At 35.6% G+C, this 19,808-nt stretch overlaps 1 protein-coding gene and 2 pseudogenes across 4 annotated transcripts; 2 read left to right on the top strand and 1 right to left on the bottom strand.

The window, feature by feature from the left end:
* Positions 1 to 346: 346 nt before the first annotated feature.
* Positions 347 to 2,166, top strand: LOC104780058 (xyloglucan O-acetyltransferase 2). Of its 3 annotated transcripts, none has more exons than XM_087510041.1 (3): positions 347 to 614; positions 967 to 1,247; positions 1,329 to 2,166. In XM_087510041.1, exons 2-3 carry the CDS (start codon positions 1,164 to 1,166, stop codon positions 2,091 to 2,093), a joined length of 849 nt encoding a protein of 282 aa, XP_087366167.1. In that variant the 5' UTR covers positions 347 to 614; positions 967 to 1,163; the 3' UTR covers positions 2,094 to 2,166. The 3 variants fall into 3 exon arrangements, with proteins under 3 accessions (XP_087366167.1, XP_087366165.1, XP_087366166.1); XM_087510039.1 differs by having other exon boundaries at positions 349 to 609; XM_087510040.1 differs by having other exon boundaries at positions 365 to 614; positions 990 to 1,247.
* A 2,648-nt stretch (positions 2,167 to 4,814) lies between these two features.
* LOC147945540 (uncharacterized) lies at positions 4,815 to 8,228 on the top strand (annotated as a pseudogene).
* Positions 8,229 to 17,455: 9,227 nt separating this feature from the next.
* On the bottom strand, positions 17,456 to 19,808 carry LOC104780056 (WAT1-related protein At3g28100-like; annotated as a pseudogene). The gene is made up of 7 exons (XR_015596627.1): positions 19,521 to 19,808; positions 19,354 to 19,419; positions 19,113 to 19,226; positions 18,499 to 18,745; positions 18,121 to 18,282; positions 17,887 to 18,035; positions 17,456 to 17,805 (listed from the first exon to the last, which is right to left on the bottom strand). The product of XR_015596627.1 is annotated as a WAT1-related protein At3g28100-like (transcript).

Here is a 19,808-nt window from a genome sequence, read left to right as displayed (position 1 = left end):
CTATTCAAGCTTAGAAAACCGATAAAATCATTCTGTGAAAAAGAAGAATTAAGAAAGATTATGGTAAACGACGCGTTACACATTGAATTAAGAAAATACACAAAAAGTGGCAACAAAATTTCCACAAAGAGGAAATAAAGAGATTACGCCGTGAAGTGTGGTTTCGATTTACCAAAAACATAAAATAGACTTACCATTCCAGAATTCACATGCAAACTCACACCATCTCTTCTCACGCCACGTATATTCATCTGACGGCTACCGTTACATCATCATTGGCAAAACAAACAAAATATACAAAAAAAAAAATCGCCATTAATTATAACTATCCAAATTTAAAGTTCTAGGAAACGGAATAAAAATAAAAAATAAAGTCTCTACGCGTATGTGTTTTGGGTATATAAAAGCTTATTCGTGGGTATGTTTCTAGGGATGAACGACATGCAACGATGAAATCAGACAGATGGATGATGATGAACATTGGTCGATTAACACCATTGTTCTTGTCTTCGTTTTGTATAACTCTCTTCTTCACCGGTTTTTTCGTTTATCAGAATCCTTTTCAACCCATCTCCGATCAAAATGTTCTTTCTCTTCTACCTCAAATCGGTAAGGTAAAAACCAAAGATAACATAATTCTATAATCTTCAAAATCTTGCATTTTCGTGATTTTGTGGGATTACTATGTTTACAAACTATACTTTTTTTTGTGTAATTTTAATTTTATTTTTCTGTTCTTGAGATTTTGTAAAATGTAATCATCACAATATGATTGACAATTTCTTTTTCTCCAAAAATTTCATGTTGGGGTTTTATGTATTAATTATGTAAACTTAGAAAACTTACATTATTATGTTTAACTATTCCCTTCTTTTTTGTGTGTTCGTGAGAGATTGTCTGAAAATTGTATTGATTTGTTTGTCTTTTGTTGTTGTTGTTGTTGTTGTTGTGGTTTTGGTTGATTAGATCCTGAATGTGATTTGTTCAAGGGACATTGGATTCCTGACAAAAGAGGAGCTTTGTACACGAACTCAACTTGTTCTACGATTCCTGACTCAAAGAACTGCATAAAACAAGGGAGACCAGACAGAGAGTTTTTGTTCTGGAGATGGAAACCCGATGGTTGCGATCTTCCGAGGTTTAATCCGAAGGCGTTTCTCAGTATGGTTCGAGGGAAGAAGATGAGTTTTGTTGGTGATTCTGTAGCTAGGAACCATATGGAATCACTTCTTTGCTTGTTGTCAATGGTAATTTACGTGTTGCTTTGTTTACAAGGAAGAATAAATTGCTATTGCTTAAGCTTTTTGTGTGTTTGATTGATTGTACAGGAAGAAACTCCTAAGGACATCTACAAGGATGGAGACGACAGAAACAGGATTTGGTACTTTCCAAATCACGATTTCACTCTTTCCACCTCTTGGACTAAGTTTCTTGTGGCAGAACGGGAGAGGAGAGATGGTAACAATACGGGAACTGGATTGTTTGATCTTGATATTGGCGAGATCGATGAAGGGTGGTTTAAGGGTTTGCCAAATACAGACATTGCTATTGTTTCCGCTGCTCACTGGTTTTTCAGACCGATATTTATACACAGAGGAGATGAGACACTTGGTTGCATTTACTGTAACTTACCAAACATGACTCAGATTAGCCCGGAAGAAGGGTTTAAGCTTGTATACTCAGCTGTCCTTAAGCACATCGACGAGTGTGAGAAGTGTAAGGATGATTTGGTGACAATACTGAGGACTATTTCACCAGCCCATTTCGAGAATGGGACTTGGGATACCGGAGGAGCTTGCAGCAGGAGGAGTCCTTTCGGAGAAAACCAAATTGACGTGCAGAGCAATGAGATGAAGATCAGGAAATCTCAAATTGAACAGCTTGAAGGTATAACAAAACGAGACAACAAAGCCAAGAAGTTTTCGGTTTTGGATGTGACGAGGGTTATGCTGATGAGACCCGATGGGCATCCGAATGGTTACTGGGGAAATAAATGGATGAAAGGTTATAATGATTGTGTCCATTGGTGTTTGCCTGGTCCAATCGATGCGTGGAGCGAGTTTCTGATGGCGATCATTAGACAGTTAAGATGATGATTTGTGAATATATAAACATTCTTTTACCTTTATTCTCAATAAGCATAATACTAATATGATTTTTATCAAAGATACATAGAGAGAGATACACAATATTCAAAATTACACAAAACTTTCATTTACCTCATATGGTTGCTCCCAGTCTTCAGACAGACTGGTTCCATGTATTCACCGAGTACTTCGTACAGAAACATATAAAAATGGCTTCGAGCAAACAACAACATGTAACACAAATGAAGAATTCCCAATCAATAACATAAATCTGGTCGATCTTAACTCTACACTGCAGAATATTTAAGGATTTGGGTAGCGAGAAGTATGCCGCAAACTGCATTAACATAAACAACAACCTAACATATGGAGAAGTTATTGCAGAACAATTCAAAACAAACCTAGTAGCTAATGTACGCTGCTTCTACTCCTTTTCCATCAACACCTAGATCATCAAGATCAAATCTATTACAAAAATATTTGCTAGGAAGAGAGAGATTTAGAAAGACAGAAACCTAGGAAGAGAGATTTGTGGGGAAAGAAGAAGACGAAGGGGGAATGGGCAAAATTTTCAAAGTACTGTAATTCCTTTTTACTTGGGCAAAATACCCGGTTCAGAATATTCTAACTGAACCCGATTCAAAACACTCATTTAGTATCCAAGTTTAACGATTTGGTATGATTTTAATATTTTAGAATTTTGAAAGTTTTTAGTAAGTTTTAAGAGATTTGATTGGTTTTAGAGTTTTTCTATTTTTTTTTTTAAATGAAATGTGATTCTATGAGATTTGACTATTATACTTTGGGTGATTTTAAAATATTTTACAACACAATACCAAAAGAAAATCAGATCAATAGTTGGAATTATATCCTCAGTTCATGATGGTGATGTTTTTTTTTTGCGTCCAATAATAATCTGATCAAACTCTCCATGAGCTCAAGGGAGAGAGAGAGCCTCAACCAGAAAAGTTAAAGTACAACCGAAAAAGGCTAACGAACTCATAGTTCCTAACGTGAACCGTTGTCATCTACCAGAGGTTATGCTTCATGTTGCTCTGTTTCACCTTTCGCTGCTGAACCTCCTCGGCAATGGCCGCCTCCACCGTAAAAAAAAACAGTCACAATTGCAGCAATTGTCTTCACAGTCACAATTGCTCATCGGCTGGGGAGCTGCTTTGCTGGAGAAGATTGGATTCAAGTAGTTTAGTGTGGTGATGATTACTTATACCCAGCCAAACCAATAGAATTCATTATCTTTTTACTCTGCCTCTGGTGATGCTGCGGCAAACCCAGAAAACTCGACGGCTCAGGCTGAGACCAATGGAGAAGGTGGCTGGTGATTGGGGGCGGGGGGTTGGCTTCAAGATCTTCGGTCTTTCTTTTTCTCTGAAATTTTTTAAAATTCCATCTACATAGGTATGATTTTGATTGTCATACTTTTCAACTTAAAAACAAAAGAAAGTCTCCTAAAATCATTCAAAGTAGCAAGTTTTAAAAAAGTTGTAATATATTGAAGTATGAATTACTAGACTAGTACATAAATCGTGGTTTATTACTAGATTAGGTCAGTTTTTTTCTTCTTACTAAAGTAGTACTAATTAGTTGGTAAAAGTCACTTAACCATTTGGTTATCTGTTTAATTGCGGGTATGCCATTTTGATTAAAAAAATCAGATTCTATCAAAAAAATTGAAATCGTGAAACCCTTATGTAATCGTGAAACCCTAGGGAGAGTTTAATTGTGTTCTATTGTGTGGTGTCGACTTGGCGAAGCGATTGCGGAGGCGATATCGCCGGGGATTCGGAGGGAGATCTCGGTGGGTGGTTAAATACATAATAGATTTCACTACAAATTTGGGTTGGGTTTCGTTGGGAGATTATCTTGAAGGGGAAATCAGCCGCGTTGTGACGAAATTGAGTAAGGGGCGAGTATATATGATTAACGCAGTTTGTTAAATCTTGTTGAAATATCTAATGGAGGGTGTGGTTCGGTTAGATTCGGTGAGAAGAAACCGGTGAGCGGCGGGGCGCTAACGAAGAAGGTTGAGTCGAAAGAATCTGGGTTAGTGATGAAAAAATCCAAAGGTAAGTGTGTGATTTGAGAGAGATGTATAATTTTGAAATTGGGTGTTTGGGATTGGGTTTGATAAAGGAGTTAAGGAGGGATATGGGAGGGTATACGAGGAAACGGTTAGGAGATGTTTTGTATTGTTGTTTCGTGGTGTATTTAGCGTTGGATGTAGAGTGTTGTGATAGAGTTGTAGTGAGTGCTGTGATAGAGTTTTAGTGAGTGTTGTGATAGAGTTTGATAGATAGTTGTGAAAGATGTGTGTGAGTGTTGTGATAGAGTTTTCGTGAGTGTTGTGATAGAGTTTTAGTGAGGGTTGTGATAGAGTTTTAGTGAGTGTTGGGATAGAGTTTTCGTGAGTGTTGTGTGATAGATAGTTTAGTGAGTGTTGTGATAGAGTATGATAGATGGTTGTGAAAGAGTTGTGTGAGGGTTTTGATAGAGTTTTCGTGAGTGTTGTGATAGAGTTTTAGTGAGTGTTGTGATAGAGTTTGAGAGTGTGGTGTTTAGAGTGTAGAAAAACCTAGAATTAAGAAGATTTGTAGTTTCCGCAAATCAGGAAATAGAATCTAATATAGTATTGTGTTGCCTTTTGCAGTTAAAGGATCAAGTGCAGAGAAGAGGTACCCTCCAAGGTTGTATACTGAAGGGAAATAGCCTTTGCAGAGACGGAGCATGCATAATAATTGCACATTAAGCAGTTTTGGATTTATGAATGGGTGCATTGGGGAACATGTGTACACGAAAATCAAAGAGAAATCGCAAGTAGGAGTTATCTTAGAACTTGTGGATAGTGACTATGTATGGTGGGAAAAGTTGGTGCACCACGTATTAACTCGACAGCTGGCAATAGAGAGGAGCTATGAGATTTGGGCATTGATTGAAGGGAGTCCTATCAGGTTTTCTCTTTATGAGTATGAAGACATAACAGGCCTGAAGTGTGATATGATAGATAATGAGGATAAAGTGGATGTTGATCACACTCAATTATGGGCTGAGTTAAAGGTTGATGTAGGGGTTGGTCCAAACTGGTTTGAGTTGGATGAAGCGATGAAGAATCATCGGACCTCGCTTCCTCAAATTAGAAAGAGGATTGGACTGTTGTTTGTCCTTCATGTTGGTATATTGGGACTATCTCGGTCCAGCAGGATTCCATTAGAGTATGCGAAATGAGTGCTGGATATTGAGGCGTTTGAGAAATTTCCTTGGGGTCGTGTTGGATTTAAGGAGTTGATTCAGTCAATTAAAGTTGTGTCCTTTGAGAACGACACATATGCTATACATGGATGTGTACATGTTCTAATGGTATGGGCATTGGAAAGTTTGGTTAACTTTGGGAAAAAATAAGGTAGGAAACGGATCATTGATGATGATGATGTCGAAGTTGTTGTGCCGCTTCTTTCCTGGGGTGGAAGCCGACCAAGGATTTCAGTTGAAGCAACCTTAGCTGCAGAGAAGAAGTTAAAGAAAAAGGTAGGGTAAATATCCAGAATAAACTTAGTAAACCTGTGAAATTTTATATGTTGACAAACCCTATTGATGTTTCTATTTTTATTTGTGTGTCTTTGACGTGTAGGTTGACGTTAAGCATTTGGTTTTCAGACGTGAAGAGGCTATATATCCAATGTGGCCAGGGTAAAATGCAATATTTGGAGAAGGAGTTGGTGGAAATAAGTTGTTGGATAATCTGCTACATGATTTTTTCCTCGGATGTGTAGATGAAAAATAGTGGCCTGATGATGGAGAGGAGGGTGTCTTCGAGGACCCAGCTCCTCTAAAGAAGTTTAAGCCGTCTTCCTGCTCCTCCGCGCACAAGAGAGTAAAAGGTCCGGTGAAGCTTAAAGATTTAAATGATGAAGGTGTCGATGATGTTGAGCTGGAGGGCAGGGATAAAGGGGCACTAGAAAGAGTACTAAAGGTTTTGAGTACTCTTGATTGGAAAATGGATGAAATGAATGAAAACTTGGGAGGGAAGTTGAAAAGTATTGGTGAACAAGTGAAAGAGATAGAAAAAAAGGTTTCAGTCCTTGAGAATGATGTGGTCGAGTTGAAGAAAGGAAATTCTGGATTACCTGATAAGGCAGCTTTGGAAGAGAATAGAGTTGGAGAAGAAGTTCTTGCTGCCCACGATGAAGAATCAAAAACAGGGGAGGCTGGTAGTTCTGCCGAGAAAGATGAGGTATGATGGGTTTTAAATAAAATATTTTTTAAAAATTACAATGTGAAATGTTTTACAAAGAGCAGTGGTTTGTCTGTGCAGACAATAGAATAGTTGGTGGGCATTGAAACGTTTTGAAGCTTTAGTTTCTTTCTTAGCCCTGTATAATCTTCTTTTCCATTTTCCGATTCTCCTTTTTAACGTTTAATTGGTTGTGTACTCACACAAGACTTGAATTGTTGATTTAAAATTAGTATTTTAGTTTCTTAATAAATTTATGCATCCATGTTATGTGTTTCTATTAATGTCTCCCGTTTTAGTCATGGGCAATAAAGATGAAGCAAACATCGCAGGAAGATTTTCCATTTTCATGTGCGGTGAGAAACCCTACTAAGAAAACCAGGTTGCAAGCGAAGAATGCTAAAAATGTAAGAAAGGAAGGCCTTACATGGAAGGAGAAGCTCTTCGACACCTATTACAAAGCAACCTGTTGTTGTTTCCCTTCGAGATACAAGTCAGGAATTTACAACACCCAAGAAACAATGTGTAACACCATTGGCTTTAGGTGGGACTATATGTGACCAACAAAAAGCTGGAGAGGTTGGTTGTACACAGGAAAAGCAACCCGCATCGCCAGATTCAGATTCAGGTTTTTCAGACCCTATTGAAAATGCGGCTAGGAAAAATATTGAATTGGCGCTAGACAAGTTGTATTTGTTGTGTAAGTATGATGGAGAGAGTAGTCTACATAAAAGGGATAGAACCCTTGCAGCAACACAGCTTGACTCATACATTGGGAGTTCAGTGGTTAGGCACATTCTTAAGGGGAAGGTACTTTCACCAGGGCATTATGATCCTTTCGAGAAAGTGTCTGCAGGTAAGGTTGACAAGTTAATGGGGTTCATAGACAATGAACTGTTAGTCTCCCAAATTTCATGATGTCAATTTATTGTATACTTTGTAATTATTGTGTGAATAATTGTTTAATTTTGTGTTGCAGGGAAAATGGTCTCGACACCTGCGACTCATCAGCTAATTTTTACTTAAGGATAATGACACCAAAGGAGTTGTGGCCTAAGAAAGATCCGACTTACGATTGGTTGCAGGATGCGGTTCGTTTATGACACATTTATAGTTTATATGAATGAATATTATAGAAACAATCAGATACTAATGTTTTATTTCGAACCTTGCAGCACTTGTGTCCAGTGATGCATATGCTTAGGAAAACATCTATGCAGGCGGTGTCCCCCTTCTTAACCGATAGGATTGCCTTCTTGGATCCATGGTTTGTCAATCAATGGATGCAAGACTACAAGCAGTTTGACAGTCAGAAGAATTGGTTGTTCACTGATATTTATTTCAAAGTATACAATGGTCTCTACCCTAATTACAGAGTCACGAAGATGAGGTGGGTTGATGATGTTGATGTTCTGTACTTTGCACACAACATCAACAATGACCATTGGGTATCTGTAGAAGTGGACTTAGTGGGCAGAAGAGTTAAAGTTTATGACAGTATATGCAGCTTGTACACAGAGGATGAGGTTATGAAGTCTTGCAAGCCATATATGCGTATGGCTCCAGCGTTGATGCATACTGTCTCCACTCCTGAGAACAAAAAAAAGATGAGTGCAAGGGCTTTCACGTTTTATAGGTCTAAAACGTGTCCCCAAAACTTTCAGCAAGGGGATTGTGGAATTTTTGCAGTTAAATACATCGAGTGTTTAGCTATTGACATTTCATACGAAGGTTTATCTGATGCTGCAATGCCCGCCATCCGACTAAAACTTGCTGCTGAGATATTTGATGAGGTTCCAGACACTGATTTCTTCATCCAAATGACTGACCCAAATCCTCGTGGTTCCGATAATGGTGGCGTTGAGTTTGTGTCACAGCGAGCAGCCTTCATATAATCAGCGAGTTTCTCGATTGGAACTCTTTTATTTTATGTACTCTAAGTTGCTAACCAATATCTTTTGAACTTCGACTGTGATGTCCAAGATTCATTTTATATACATTACAACGTTGCATGTTCTTAGATACAAAGTATAGAACATGCAATTTTGTTATGATCTTGGGGTCGTATTTTGTAAACATGGGGTATGTATTTTGGGACACATATGGCGGTGTAAAAGTTGAAAGTTGCATGTAATGAATGGTTAGTCTACATCAATAATGTTGTTGGTTATTTTGTATATACAAAACAACTATAAAGTCTATGGAAGGATTGTCCTAGTAATCGACATTCATATTACACAATCATATTACACAATCATATTACATATTCCTTACCCTAATTAAAACATGGATAATACCCACCTAATATAACTTACAATATTACACACACCTAATACAACTTACAATATTACACAATCGGAAAAAACCATAAACGAACTGGCTAATACATCCCGACATTAGCAAAACGATACAATAATATGAAACATAGTAGATTTTACCTTGCAACACATACCTTTCAACACATTTCTCAAAACTTACAAGCGTAGGTGAATGCGAAACAATGTTCACATTTGTCAAGTCCGCCGTGATGCTCTAACTAACACAGAGGAGCAATTTCGAAATGATAATACCCGTCGAAAATACAATATCCAAAAAGACCCATTTCCCTGATTTGTGTCTCAACTTGATCAGCATTCATGATAGCGTCGTGTATGTGTGGGACCTTTCTGAAAAAAGCTTTCGACAAAAGTATACCGTCTTCCAAAGCTCCACAGCAGATGAGCATGATAGCAAATGCGAAGTGTGCATATATGCTATCAGTTGCGGATTCACCAAGCGTATCCAACACCGCTTGTGAAGGACTAACTTGAGTCAATATCCTGAGAGATTCAACGTATTTTGCTGTGGGATGTCCTATCTCAAAACATTTCATCAAGAAGGGCCTATAGGAGGAAGAAACATTAGCAAGTTGCCCATTGAATATAAATTCATCCAAATCTACCTCACACAAGACTTCGTTGGAGTATACAAGCTCTCTGTACTCCAGTCCCGCAGCGATAAATGGACCAAGGTGCCTAAACCTTTGCTTCCCCACACGACGGATTATATCAGTGACCACGGGCGTTGGAATGTAAGCCATGTTGAGTTTCTCTTTGTGTTAGGGTTAAGCGTGTTAGGCCAACACATTTATATGCATCTTTTATAATGACATTTGGAAAAAATCATATTTTTACTCTATAATGGACGTAAAGTAATTTTACAATTCACGGTTGGGAAGAATCATTAATGTGGGTTAAATGTTCCATTTAACACACACCTAACTTGGTGATGTGATAGAGGTTTAAAGTGAGAGTTTTAAAGGAAAGAGGTCACATAATAGAAGGGTGTTGTTCCAGAGTTAAATTTTGGCCACAACCAAGTCATTTACCACAGTTTCAAAAAACAAACAGATATTGTCACTTAATATATTAAACATTGCATGTTTGACGATTGTGGCCGACATGTCCACAGTTTCCACAACAATGGGATTTCCTGGGTCTTTTGCATATCCATGGCAATCTCGACTGGGCCTTTAGCTCTACTCAGCCTCGGTCTTCTATATTGAGTCCTCACATGTGGTTTTTTAACTTTCTTCTCAATGACATTGTCTGGTAATGGGCAGGTTTCATCCTTCGGCATAACTGATTTAGCATAACCATGTCTTAGATAATCTGTTCAAAAGTAGGGATGGCACATAGAAATTCTTGAAATATTTGCGGTCTCCAAGGCAGCAATTGCGTGGATACACGGTAGTTTGTCAACATCAAACACACGGCAAGAACACTTCTTTTGTAATAGGTTGACCACATTCATGGATGCCCCACTTCTAACTTCATATTGGTTTGGATCAATCTCTTGGACAGTTAGCAAACTTGCTCGAGCAACTCTGGCCTGTAAAGCAGAGGGCACTACATATTTAGTAGATGTAAAACGTGAAGAAGCTCATCTGCTTGACAAATAAACATATGTTATCTTACCTGGAGAAGCGTCTCAACTTGAGTAGTCAGAACAGTTGTCATAAGAGCAGCCTGTTTCCGTCTCGCAGCAAACCATCTAGTCAACATCATCCGTATCTCCTCTAGCAGACTAACTATGGGATACTGTCTAGCTGCTTTTAAGACATTGTTGAGAGACTCCGCTATGTTGGTGGTGGTAAAATTATACCTATCACCTGGAAAATGGACCCGACTCCACTTACTTACATCAGCCCGCACCAAATAGGCGTGTAGGTCTGGGTTCACCTGTTGCAGTTGCTGAAACAATTCATTGAACTCTTGGAGCCTATATGCAGTTGCAGCCTTCTTCACCAAACCAAACGTCTCAGAGCCTTTAAATCTAACCAGAATATTTTTGTGTAGATGGTAAGTACAAATCCCACGACTAGCAAGAGGATAAACTTTTCCTATTGCTTTCCCGATGGACTTATGTCTATCCGATATAATGGCAAGCCCTTCATCATCTTCAATAACACGACTGAGTTGTCTAAAAAACCATTCCCATGACTCATCATTTTCAGTATCGACCACAGCAAAAGCTAGAGGGAATATGTTATAGTTCCCATCTTGTGTCGTCGCCAATAGCAACGTTCCTAGATATTTGCCTTTCAAAAAGGTACCATCAACCACTATGAATTTCCTCATGAATGGAAATCCATCTATGCTAGCCCCAAATGCTATGAAAACGGATTTGAATCTATCTTCCCCATCCACTTCTAACCTAGTCAGAGTTCCGGGATTTGCTCTTCTAATCATATATAAGTACGAAGGTAGTTCTGAATATCCACTTTCATAACTACCCCTAACTAATTCACGAGCACACTTGAGAATACGATGACCTTTCCAATACCCATCTACAACAAATTAGGAATAAGAAAATGTATAAGATCAAACATGAACTTAATGCCATATAACAATCAAGTGTAATGTTCCATACACTTACCTTTATTCCATACCGTAGATTAAGACCAGCTGCAACATGGTTTGGCACAACACCAGACCCTAAACCCCCAACGAATTCCTTGTAGTGTTCTGCCAAAATATCTGGTGTTGCTTTTCTTGCACGCCTATTCCGTTCGGTCACGGAACAACTGTGTTGCCTTTCATAAATCCAAATATGGAAAATTGGAGAATCACCAATCGTTGAAGCTCTCACCCTCCACCGACAGCCACAAACCCAACATTTCACAACATACAAAGTAGGCCTTGATTGAGGCACATAGAAGTCAAACTTTTGGACGACACTTAATATCTTCAATCTAACACACAAAGCTTTTCTTGACTCATATGTTTCCCCAACTGCTATATCAATTTCATGATATCTAATTCCTCAAACAGACTGCAAAAACTACAATTACTTTTAGGAAACGAAAAACATGTTTTTGCTTTTGTTGTTTCCATAATTGCCTCTTCGTCATCCTTAATTTGCTCAACTTCATTATCATTAAGCACACTATACTCTTCATCCCCTGAACGTGCTCCATCTGGGTCATCAAAACAATCAAACCTCAATTCGTTGTCTTCATCGTTTTCTTCCCCTTCTTCCTCGTCTTCTCCCACTTGTCTTTTCCCTGCCACCTTCACTTCATAGTAATCGTGACTGGTAGCCCTCTCCAATTTATCGTATTTCCGGCTTTAGAGATCTCCTCCTCCTCCCTTGAATGGACGATTTCAACACAAAGCCGACTCACTCCTTCTGTTTGACTTTGTCGGATGAGTCCTTGAAACTGTCTCCCATTACAAACAAACACTGGCGGGGTGTCCTCTGGTAATGAAAACGACGAAGTCTTCGTTCCTAATTTGTATGATAACTTCACCTCACAAACTCTTCTATCTAACCCGAAATCCTCATACACCATTTCAACAAACTCCTCATAACCAATTCGTCTTGTCAGTCCTATCACTCTAAAACCTCTTCTTGCATCCACCCTAAACACCCAACGGTTGCTTGAAAATATCCACTTCCCACATAACAAAGGGATCTCCACCATTTTTCGAGCAAATTTCTTAAAGTAATGGAATGGATGGGTTCGGGATGTGTTCGGCTAAGGAACACATCTTCAGGGCAAAATTGTCTTTTCATTTAGTAGGGAACTCCCTTTTAACCTACAAAAAATTGTTACAATTCAATATCTCTACCACCACACCAAACACAAAGTCTATGGTTCTTATGCTAATTTAGTCAGCAGTAACTCTATCATAACATCCTTTATAAACTCTATTATCAGCTTTAACTCAATCAACACCACTAACTCTACTATCACTTCTTATTAGTCTGCCACATAACTCAATTCCATATTATTACTCTACCATCACTTCGTGTAAGTCTTTCATCAATCTCTATTTCACGCATAACTCTAACAATCTTTTTATAACTTACTCTACCACCACTAATTATAAATCTACGGCTTTGACTTAATCTACTAAATAACTCTATTGAATTTACTAAGTCTACCATAACTATTTATATCTCTGTCGCATAACTCTACTACAAATGTAACTCTATCGCTTAACTATATCTCTCCCGCCATTATACTTCAATCTACCGAATAAATCTAAGTAAACCGATTAAACTATTATATAACTCTACCCATTTTAACTAAATCTACCGTCACTTCTACAGTAGACTTATGGTTTGGCGAGATCTTTTTCCTCCAAAAACAGCTCTCTTTTAACACTCTCAACGATGGCATGTAACGTAATTTCCTTTTTCCGAACACATTCCGCCAAGGGCTGTTCTGGCATTTATAAGCAAACCTACCTACCCCCATTCTAGTAATAAACAACGATTTAGTTTAGTAAACCTCCCTATATTGAATAACAAGAGATTTCAAGTAAGTTTTAAAAATTATTGATTGAATAACAAGAGATTCTGAATTATTTTAAAGGATTTTACATAAATTTTAAGTTGAATAATATAGGATTTCATAAGATTTTAAAAATCTTCAATTGAATAACAAAGGATTTTAAGAAAACTCTAAAATCCTTTAGAATGTCAAATTCAATACCCCCTCTTAGTTGATTTTTGAATATGTTAAATAGGTTGAGTAGTTCTATTTTCGATATTTCTTGTCAATTCTGATATTTTGGGTAGTTTGGGTCTTTTTTTTTTTTTACAGAAATTTTTCAATAATTTGAATACTTTTATGAACTTTTGGATAGTTCCTTTTTCGGGTAATTTTGGACCTTTGATTACAAGGTAATTAGTTTTATTTTCATATATATATATATATATATATATATATATATATATATATATATATATATCAATAATCATATGTTCATTTAGTTTTGAATATGAAGAGGATCTGTAAAAGTATTATAAGCAATAAAATTTAATGCAAATTTTTTTAATAGATAGTATAAGTTTAGAGATCTGAACTCGAATCTAGATTTTAAAATTTTTTGACAATTTTTAGAGGTTGAAATTTTGGTCATCCGAAGAAGCCAGAACGATTTTTAGTTTCGTGGTATTTCGTGGATTTTTGAGTATTTTAAAGAGTTTGATTAGTTTTCTTTTCAATATTTTTTTGTCAATTCAGATACTTTTAGGTAATTTGGGTCTTTTTATTTTGCATAAATTTTTCGAATAATTCAAATACTTTTGTGAAGTTTTGGATAGTTTTTTCAGGTAATTTTGGACTTTGATTACAAGGTAAATAAGTTTTTATTTTCATATATATCAATATTCATATGTCCATTTAGTTTTGAATATGAGGAGGATCTATAAAAGTAATATAAGCAATAACATTTACATGCAATTTTTTTTAATAGATATAAGTTTATAGCTCTGAAATATTTTTAGTAACTTTTTTACATGTTCATATTATTTAAAAACATTTTTTCATAACATTTGTCCAAAAGTAGATCTTATTATATAAAAGTTGGTTTTCAAAATTAGTCATCAACAAGATCGTGAGACTTGTCAATTATATTGATAAGATATTGTCATGTGTCAATTTTTAATTTTCTAAATATTTTTAAATAAAAAATAGAAAAGCTCTAAACCTATCGTAAAAAGTAGAATTTATATATTAAAAAATGTTTGTATTTTAAAAAAGGGAAAAATGATTGTCAGCTACTTGAAGTATATGCCAATACATGACCACACACACAAACAATATAAAAGTCCTGTTAACTATGTGAACTATTGTCATCACATAATGACATCTATAAACAAACAGAGGTCATATGTACAACAACACAAACATTCAATTCCGGTGTTTAGTTGGCCGGGGGAGAGAGAGATTTCGTTATTATGTTTATGATATATATAATCTCTCGTGCAATTAAATTATTGCGCTGGCGTTGTTAGTAGCCCTGGGATTTTAAACCAAACCGAAATAACCGAACCGAACCGAACCGATATTTTTGGTGTTCGGTTCGGTTTCAGTTATGGCGGCTGAACCGATTGGTACAATTTTTTTTTGAAAAAACCGAAATATTTCTGTTAACCGATTTTTTTTTTTTTTTTTAATTTTGTTATTTTTTTTTTTTTAATTTTTTTAGGAAAAAAACTAATAAAACCGATATTTACCCTAAATAACCAAAATAACCGAAACCGAAAAAACCAAAATATTTGAAATAAAACAGAAAAACCCGAAATTATCTCTAAATAACCGAAAAATCCAATTTTTTCATGTTTTTAATCAAATTTCGGTTAATTTCGGTTTTAAAATTTTAAAACCGAATTAACCGAGAAACCGAAATAACCGAATCGAAATATATTTCGGTTCAATTCGGTAAAATTTTCAAAACTCAAAAAAACCGAAAAACTGAAATAACCGAACCAAATTCACCGAAATAACTGAAGTCCTAGACATAGTTGTTAGGGTTGAGGGATATGACACTTTGCTTCATCCGTATCACAGGCTTGGAGAGATCTCTCGTGTAAAATTTTGGTGGACCTTCCTCCTATCATTTGGTCTCTCCATGTTGTACTTGTACGTGAAATGATAATTTGAATCATTTATATCTGCCCATGCTTATTGGGCCTTCCCAAGCATGGTACTTTTTCCCCCTAAGCCCTGCAAAATCCTGGATCGAACAAATCCGATCCCTAACTCATTATTCTAGAATTAGAATTAATAAGAGCGTTTTAAAAAATACCTTTTTTTAATCATAACAACCGAAACCTAATAAATTGAGTAACAATATCATGAACCTAAATATTTAAATTAAAATCATATAACCATAATTTAACAAGTATCGCGAAGGTTATGACTACATAGGCTACGAGCAGGCCTCAAGTAAAATTAAGGCCCAATTTTGTTCACCAAACAAGAGTATTAAAAAAAAAACACTCTAGCAGACGCTCTTCTCGACACATGACATCGATGGACGATAGTGATGCACAAACTCAAATCCGCCCGCAAATTGTTTTTTCTTTTAATATTTTTTTTTGTGTTTAGAATTTTTGATTTGATCTTATGTGCTAAAGGGGAGAGATTTCGTTATTATTTTTATGATATATTATCCCTTGTGCAATCAAATTATTGCAGTGGCGTTGTTAGGGGTGAGGGATATGACACTTGGCTTCTCCAAAGCTCCTCTTTGCTGTTTTTTTAAAACTTGTGATACAATGCAACTCCGTTTTTTTTTTTTTAATTTACTTTTGTTTTTGTTTAGATGTTAAAAGTAAAACTCGGTTACTATATAGCAGCTAAACTCGGTTAATATATTACAAGTTACAAGATACTCGAACAGCTGAACTAAAAGGCTGTTCTTTTCTGAGAATCATGTCCTTAGTACAATAACATGGATCTTCTTCTTAAGTTGTGTCGGCTTTGAAGAGTTTGCTCGTGAAAGATCAGAGATTATTTCTTTGTTAATGGCGTTTGTTTTGCAAGCATTTCTTTTTTTTCCCTAACGTACGTGATCGCGCGTATTCTTACTTTAACCCGATTTCTACAAGCAAATGTCCAGTCAAGTAAGGTAAAAATATTTTAGATATCCCAACTTTGAGAAATATTTTTTTTGTTGAATTACTAAGAAGTTCCGGGCCTAGGTTCCTCTCTCAAATACCGTCCTTCGACCAACGACTTCTAAACTTTGCGAGAAAGTTTATCAATTGAGCTATCAACGTTTGGTAAAAAAAAAAAATTAATAACTAAAGTCCGACGAGTTCATGTGGTGGTGACGTTCCGTTCAGAAGTTCGTAATTTCAATCTTATACAATGGTCCATCTGGTAGATACTTATAAATGCTAATAGCCTAATACTATATGGTTATATATAAGTGAAGATGCGTTATACAAAAACTATGATGAAAAGATGTTACAAGTGATAATAAATAAGAGTTACGATAATTTGGATTATTTAAATTTTCCTATGCTCATGGATCGGACCTTCTCAAACTAAATCCGACCGCGCTATGTCTTCAAGGAGGAAGCTATGCAGTTAACTACGAAGACTTTATCACTTTTGCTTTCCATAATTAAACCATAATTTTTTTTTTTTTGTAACGCTTGGAAATACACCATGGATAAAGCACCCGGATCAAAATCCAAATGGCCAAGTTGTCGAACACGCAATATTGTTCTGATGTAATTATATGAATCTGTTTGAATAGTATATACTACTAAAATTTATCACCTAATGTACAAATCTTTTGAATACTACTTTAAACTGACCAACACATGCAGTTATTGCGTACATCGGTACATATATACATGTTGTGCCTATGCAAGAAAAAAAAAATGTTCGCCTACGGCATCAAATTCTATATAAAAATTTAGGAGGTCATATTTATAAATATTTACTAACCACCGATAAATCAAGAGAGTCTTAGTCCATGATTCAAACAATTAGATACTAAGTTTTCAGATTTATATACAAAGCAATATGTAATGTAATACAGTAATAGTATTCGTGTATACAGGTCCGGCCCATAGAGCAATCAACTGAAGCAATTGATTAGGACATCAAAAAATTTAGGGACATTTTTTAAAAATATTTATAAAACTTTTATATATGCCTAAAGGCTTTTACAAATATGTAGGCTTTAATATAAGTGAAAATCATAGTTTTTGAGGTTAATTGTTAGTTTTGGTTTTGATTTTGATTTTTTTTTTTCCTTTTGAGTTTAGTTGTTTGCTTTATTAAACTATAAGATAAATTCTTTCATCAAATCTAATGCGTTAGCTTTGGTTTGTGTTAATAAAATTCAAAACATTAACATAAAGTCTTATTTACAATTGGTTATATTTTTTTGGTAATATATAAAAGCCCATGCTTTAAGTTTTGCGTAGGGCACTTGTAATTAACGGACCGGCACTGTATGTATATATATGTACAAATTACCCAAAAGTGCAACTACGAGTATGTAAATTCCTCTTCGGTTCTAATTTATTTTTAATTTAAATTGGGTCATTGTAGCCGTTTACTAGAAGAGGGGTTTTCTCTTTTTCCGAAAGTAACAACAACCGATCCTTCTCTTCGTTTGCTTTGCCCACATTACAGCGTAAAACCCCAACGTTATCAAAATTCCTCCGATCAAACTGCAAAATGAAGCAAGAAATCGAAAAATGGTTTTGTTTGTAAATTTGTCGATGAATATTGAAGACTATTGATTCACATACCATCCGAGATAGAGAGAATCGTTGAGAAAAACCGCGCTCATAACCACTGCTATTAAGATTGACAATGGCTTAAATATCGCCAAGTACAACGGTCCTTTGTGACGTACTGTCCACGAATGAATCACATAGTATACTGAAGTAATTATAGCCTGAAATAATTTATAAAAGATTATATTAAGATCACAACGAAAGAATTTTGGTAAATTTTTTTTTTTTTTTTAATATATAACCTACCATAGTTACAATTGTTATCAAAGTAATATTGAAATGAATGATCCAAACGCTTGAATTGTTCTTTTCAACTACTAATCCAATTGCCGTGGTCACGATTGAAACACATACAGTGTAGAGGAAGGAGACTGTCAATGCAGCTGGATATTTACTCATTATTTGTGCCTGTCCAACATCATTATGTAGAATTAATTATTGGAAGAAAACTGCAACTATATCTAATTCCAGCTTTTATTGAAATAGAACAATCTAAGAGAATTTGATTTAATATTATTAAAGTCTCCAACCATGTAAACCAAGGTTCATATGTACTTGTAAGTTGTTCTCCACTTAAACATCAGGTTTTGAGATTATTAAATAAGAGTCAAGAAAAAGTGGTACCTGGAGAATGAAAGAAACTGAAACGAAGATGTCTCTTATGGTTAGAAGAGCACCACCGATGAGCCAATCAGATTTTGAAGATGACAACGATGGATAAAACTGACGGAAGTTTAGATACGGCAGAGAAGATGCGACAAAGACACGTGGACCATGGTAAAGAACCACCACAAGTGCGCCTATTAGTGACAATATAGTCCCCATCACTTTCGCTAAACTGCTCCTTTCTTTGAATGATACTTTTTCCATCCTTTTATTTTTAAAAAATTGTGTTACATTAATCCAAAAGAAAAAGAAAGCCATGTGAAAGAATCAAAGGAAGTTGAATATGGTGCTGTTTTTGAAAAATAATGGAGTTTATGCTAATTGTGCATAAAACTTATTTTAATGCTATTTTAGAATATTTCTGTTAGTAAAAAGTTTTGGTTAGGAAAATATATTATTGAATATGGTGAAGTAAAACCTAATATGATCCAAGTTTTTTTTTGATAGTTACTACATATCGACACGTAAACATTTTATAGACTATAGTAAAGAAATGTAACTATAGTCTGTGACTCCGTTCTAAATCTAATATAAAATATGCAAATATTAGGAAAAAGTTAATAAAATCAAACCTGAAGATAATGGCAAGGATAAAGGTAAGAGCAGGAGTGATATTGCTAATGGCGGAGGCTAAGGTTGGGTTGCTGTATTTGATGCCTATGTATCCTGTGATCACATACATAGATCTGTTTTTTACATGCCACAAATCATAAATTATATTGCCCCCAAAAAATCGAATATTAGCAACACTTGAAGGAAAATAATTCCATAATTTTAAAATTTGAAAAAAAGATAGTGTTATTTGAATATTACCCTAGTAATCCAAGAAGTCCTATTTTACAAAGTATTGAGAAACTTAGTGGAGGAAGTGATCTTAATCTGTTTTAAAAAAAAAAAAAACAGAAACAAACAACTTCAATGAAGTCAATAGAAAAAAAATTGGGTGTGAAACGGTTTTAAAGAATAAAGTTATTAGAAACCTGTTGGAGAAGATAAAAGAAGGCAGAAGAAGGAGAGAAGCTAGAAGATAAGAATAGCCGAGGAAAGCATAAAGGTTAAGTCCCTTTGAAGTTGCTACTTTGAACAGAGTACTTATTCCGACCACGCCAGTTTCGACTGCCATCATTGCCGTCAAGAACACGGCCTCTCTCTGCCAGAGACTTACTGTTTCTGCCATTATTGGAAATAATAGAAAGTTTGGTGTGGTTTGTGAGTCTTCAATTTGTTATCCCTCTTGTTGCTTTCTTGATGTTACAAATAATTATATA

This window comes from Camelina sativa, chromosome 4, assembly GCF_030686135.1.
Source record: "Camelina sativa cultivar CO46 ecotype springtype chromosome 4, ASM3068613v1".
NCBI lineage: Eukaryota > Viridiplantae > Streptophyta > Magnoliopsida > Brassicales > Brassicaceae > Camelina > Camelina sativa.
Note: the sequence above shows the minus strand (reverse complement) of the source record. Positions and strands in the feature narration are given on the sequence as shown.

Coding starts and splice junctions, on each gene's coding strand:
- LOC104780058 (XM_087510039.1), top strand. CDS start 450: ATGAAATCAGACAGATGGATGATGATGAACATTGGTCGATTAACACCA. Junction 610..966: donor TTCTCTTCTACCTCAAATCG/GTAAGGTAAAAA, acceptor TTGGTTGATTAG/ATCCTGAATGTGATTTGTTC. Junction 1,248..1,328: donor TTCTTTGCTTGTTGTCAATG/GTAATTTACGTG, acceptor TTGATTGTACAG/GAAGAAACTCCTAAGGACAT.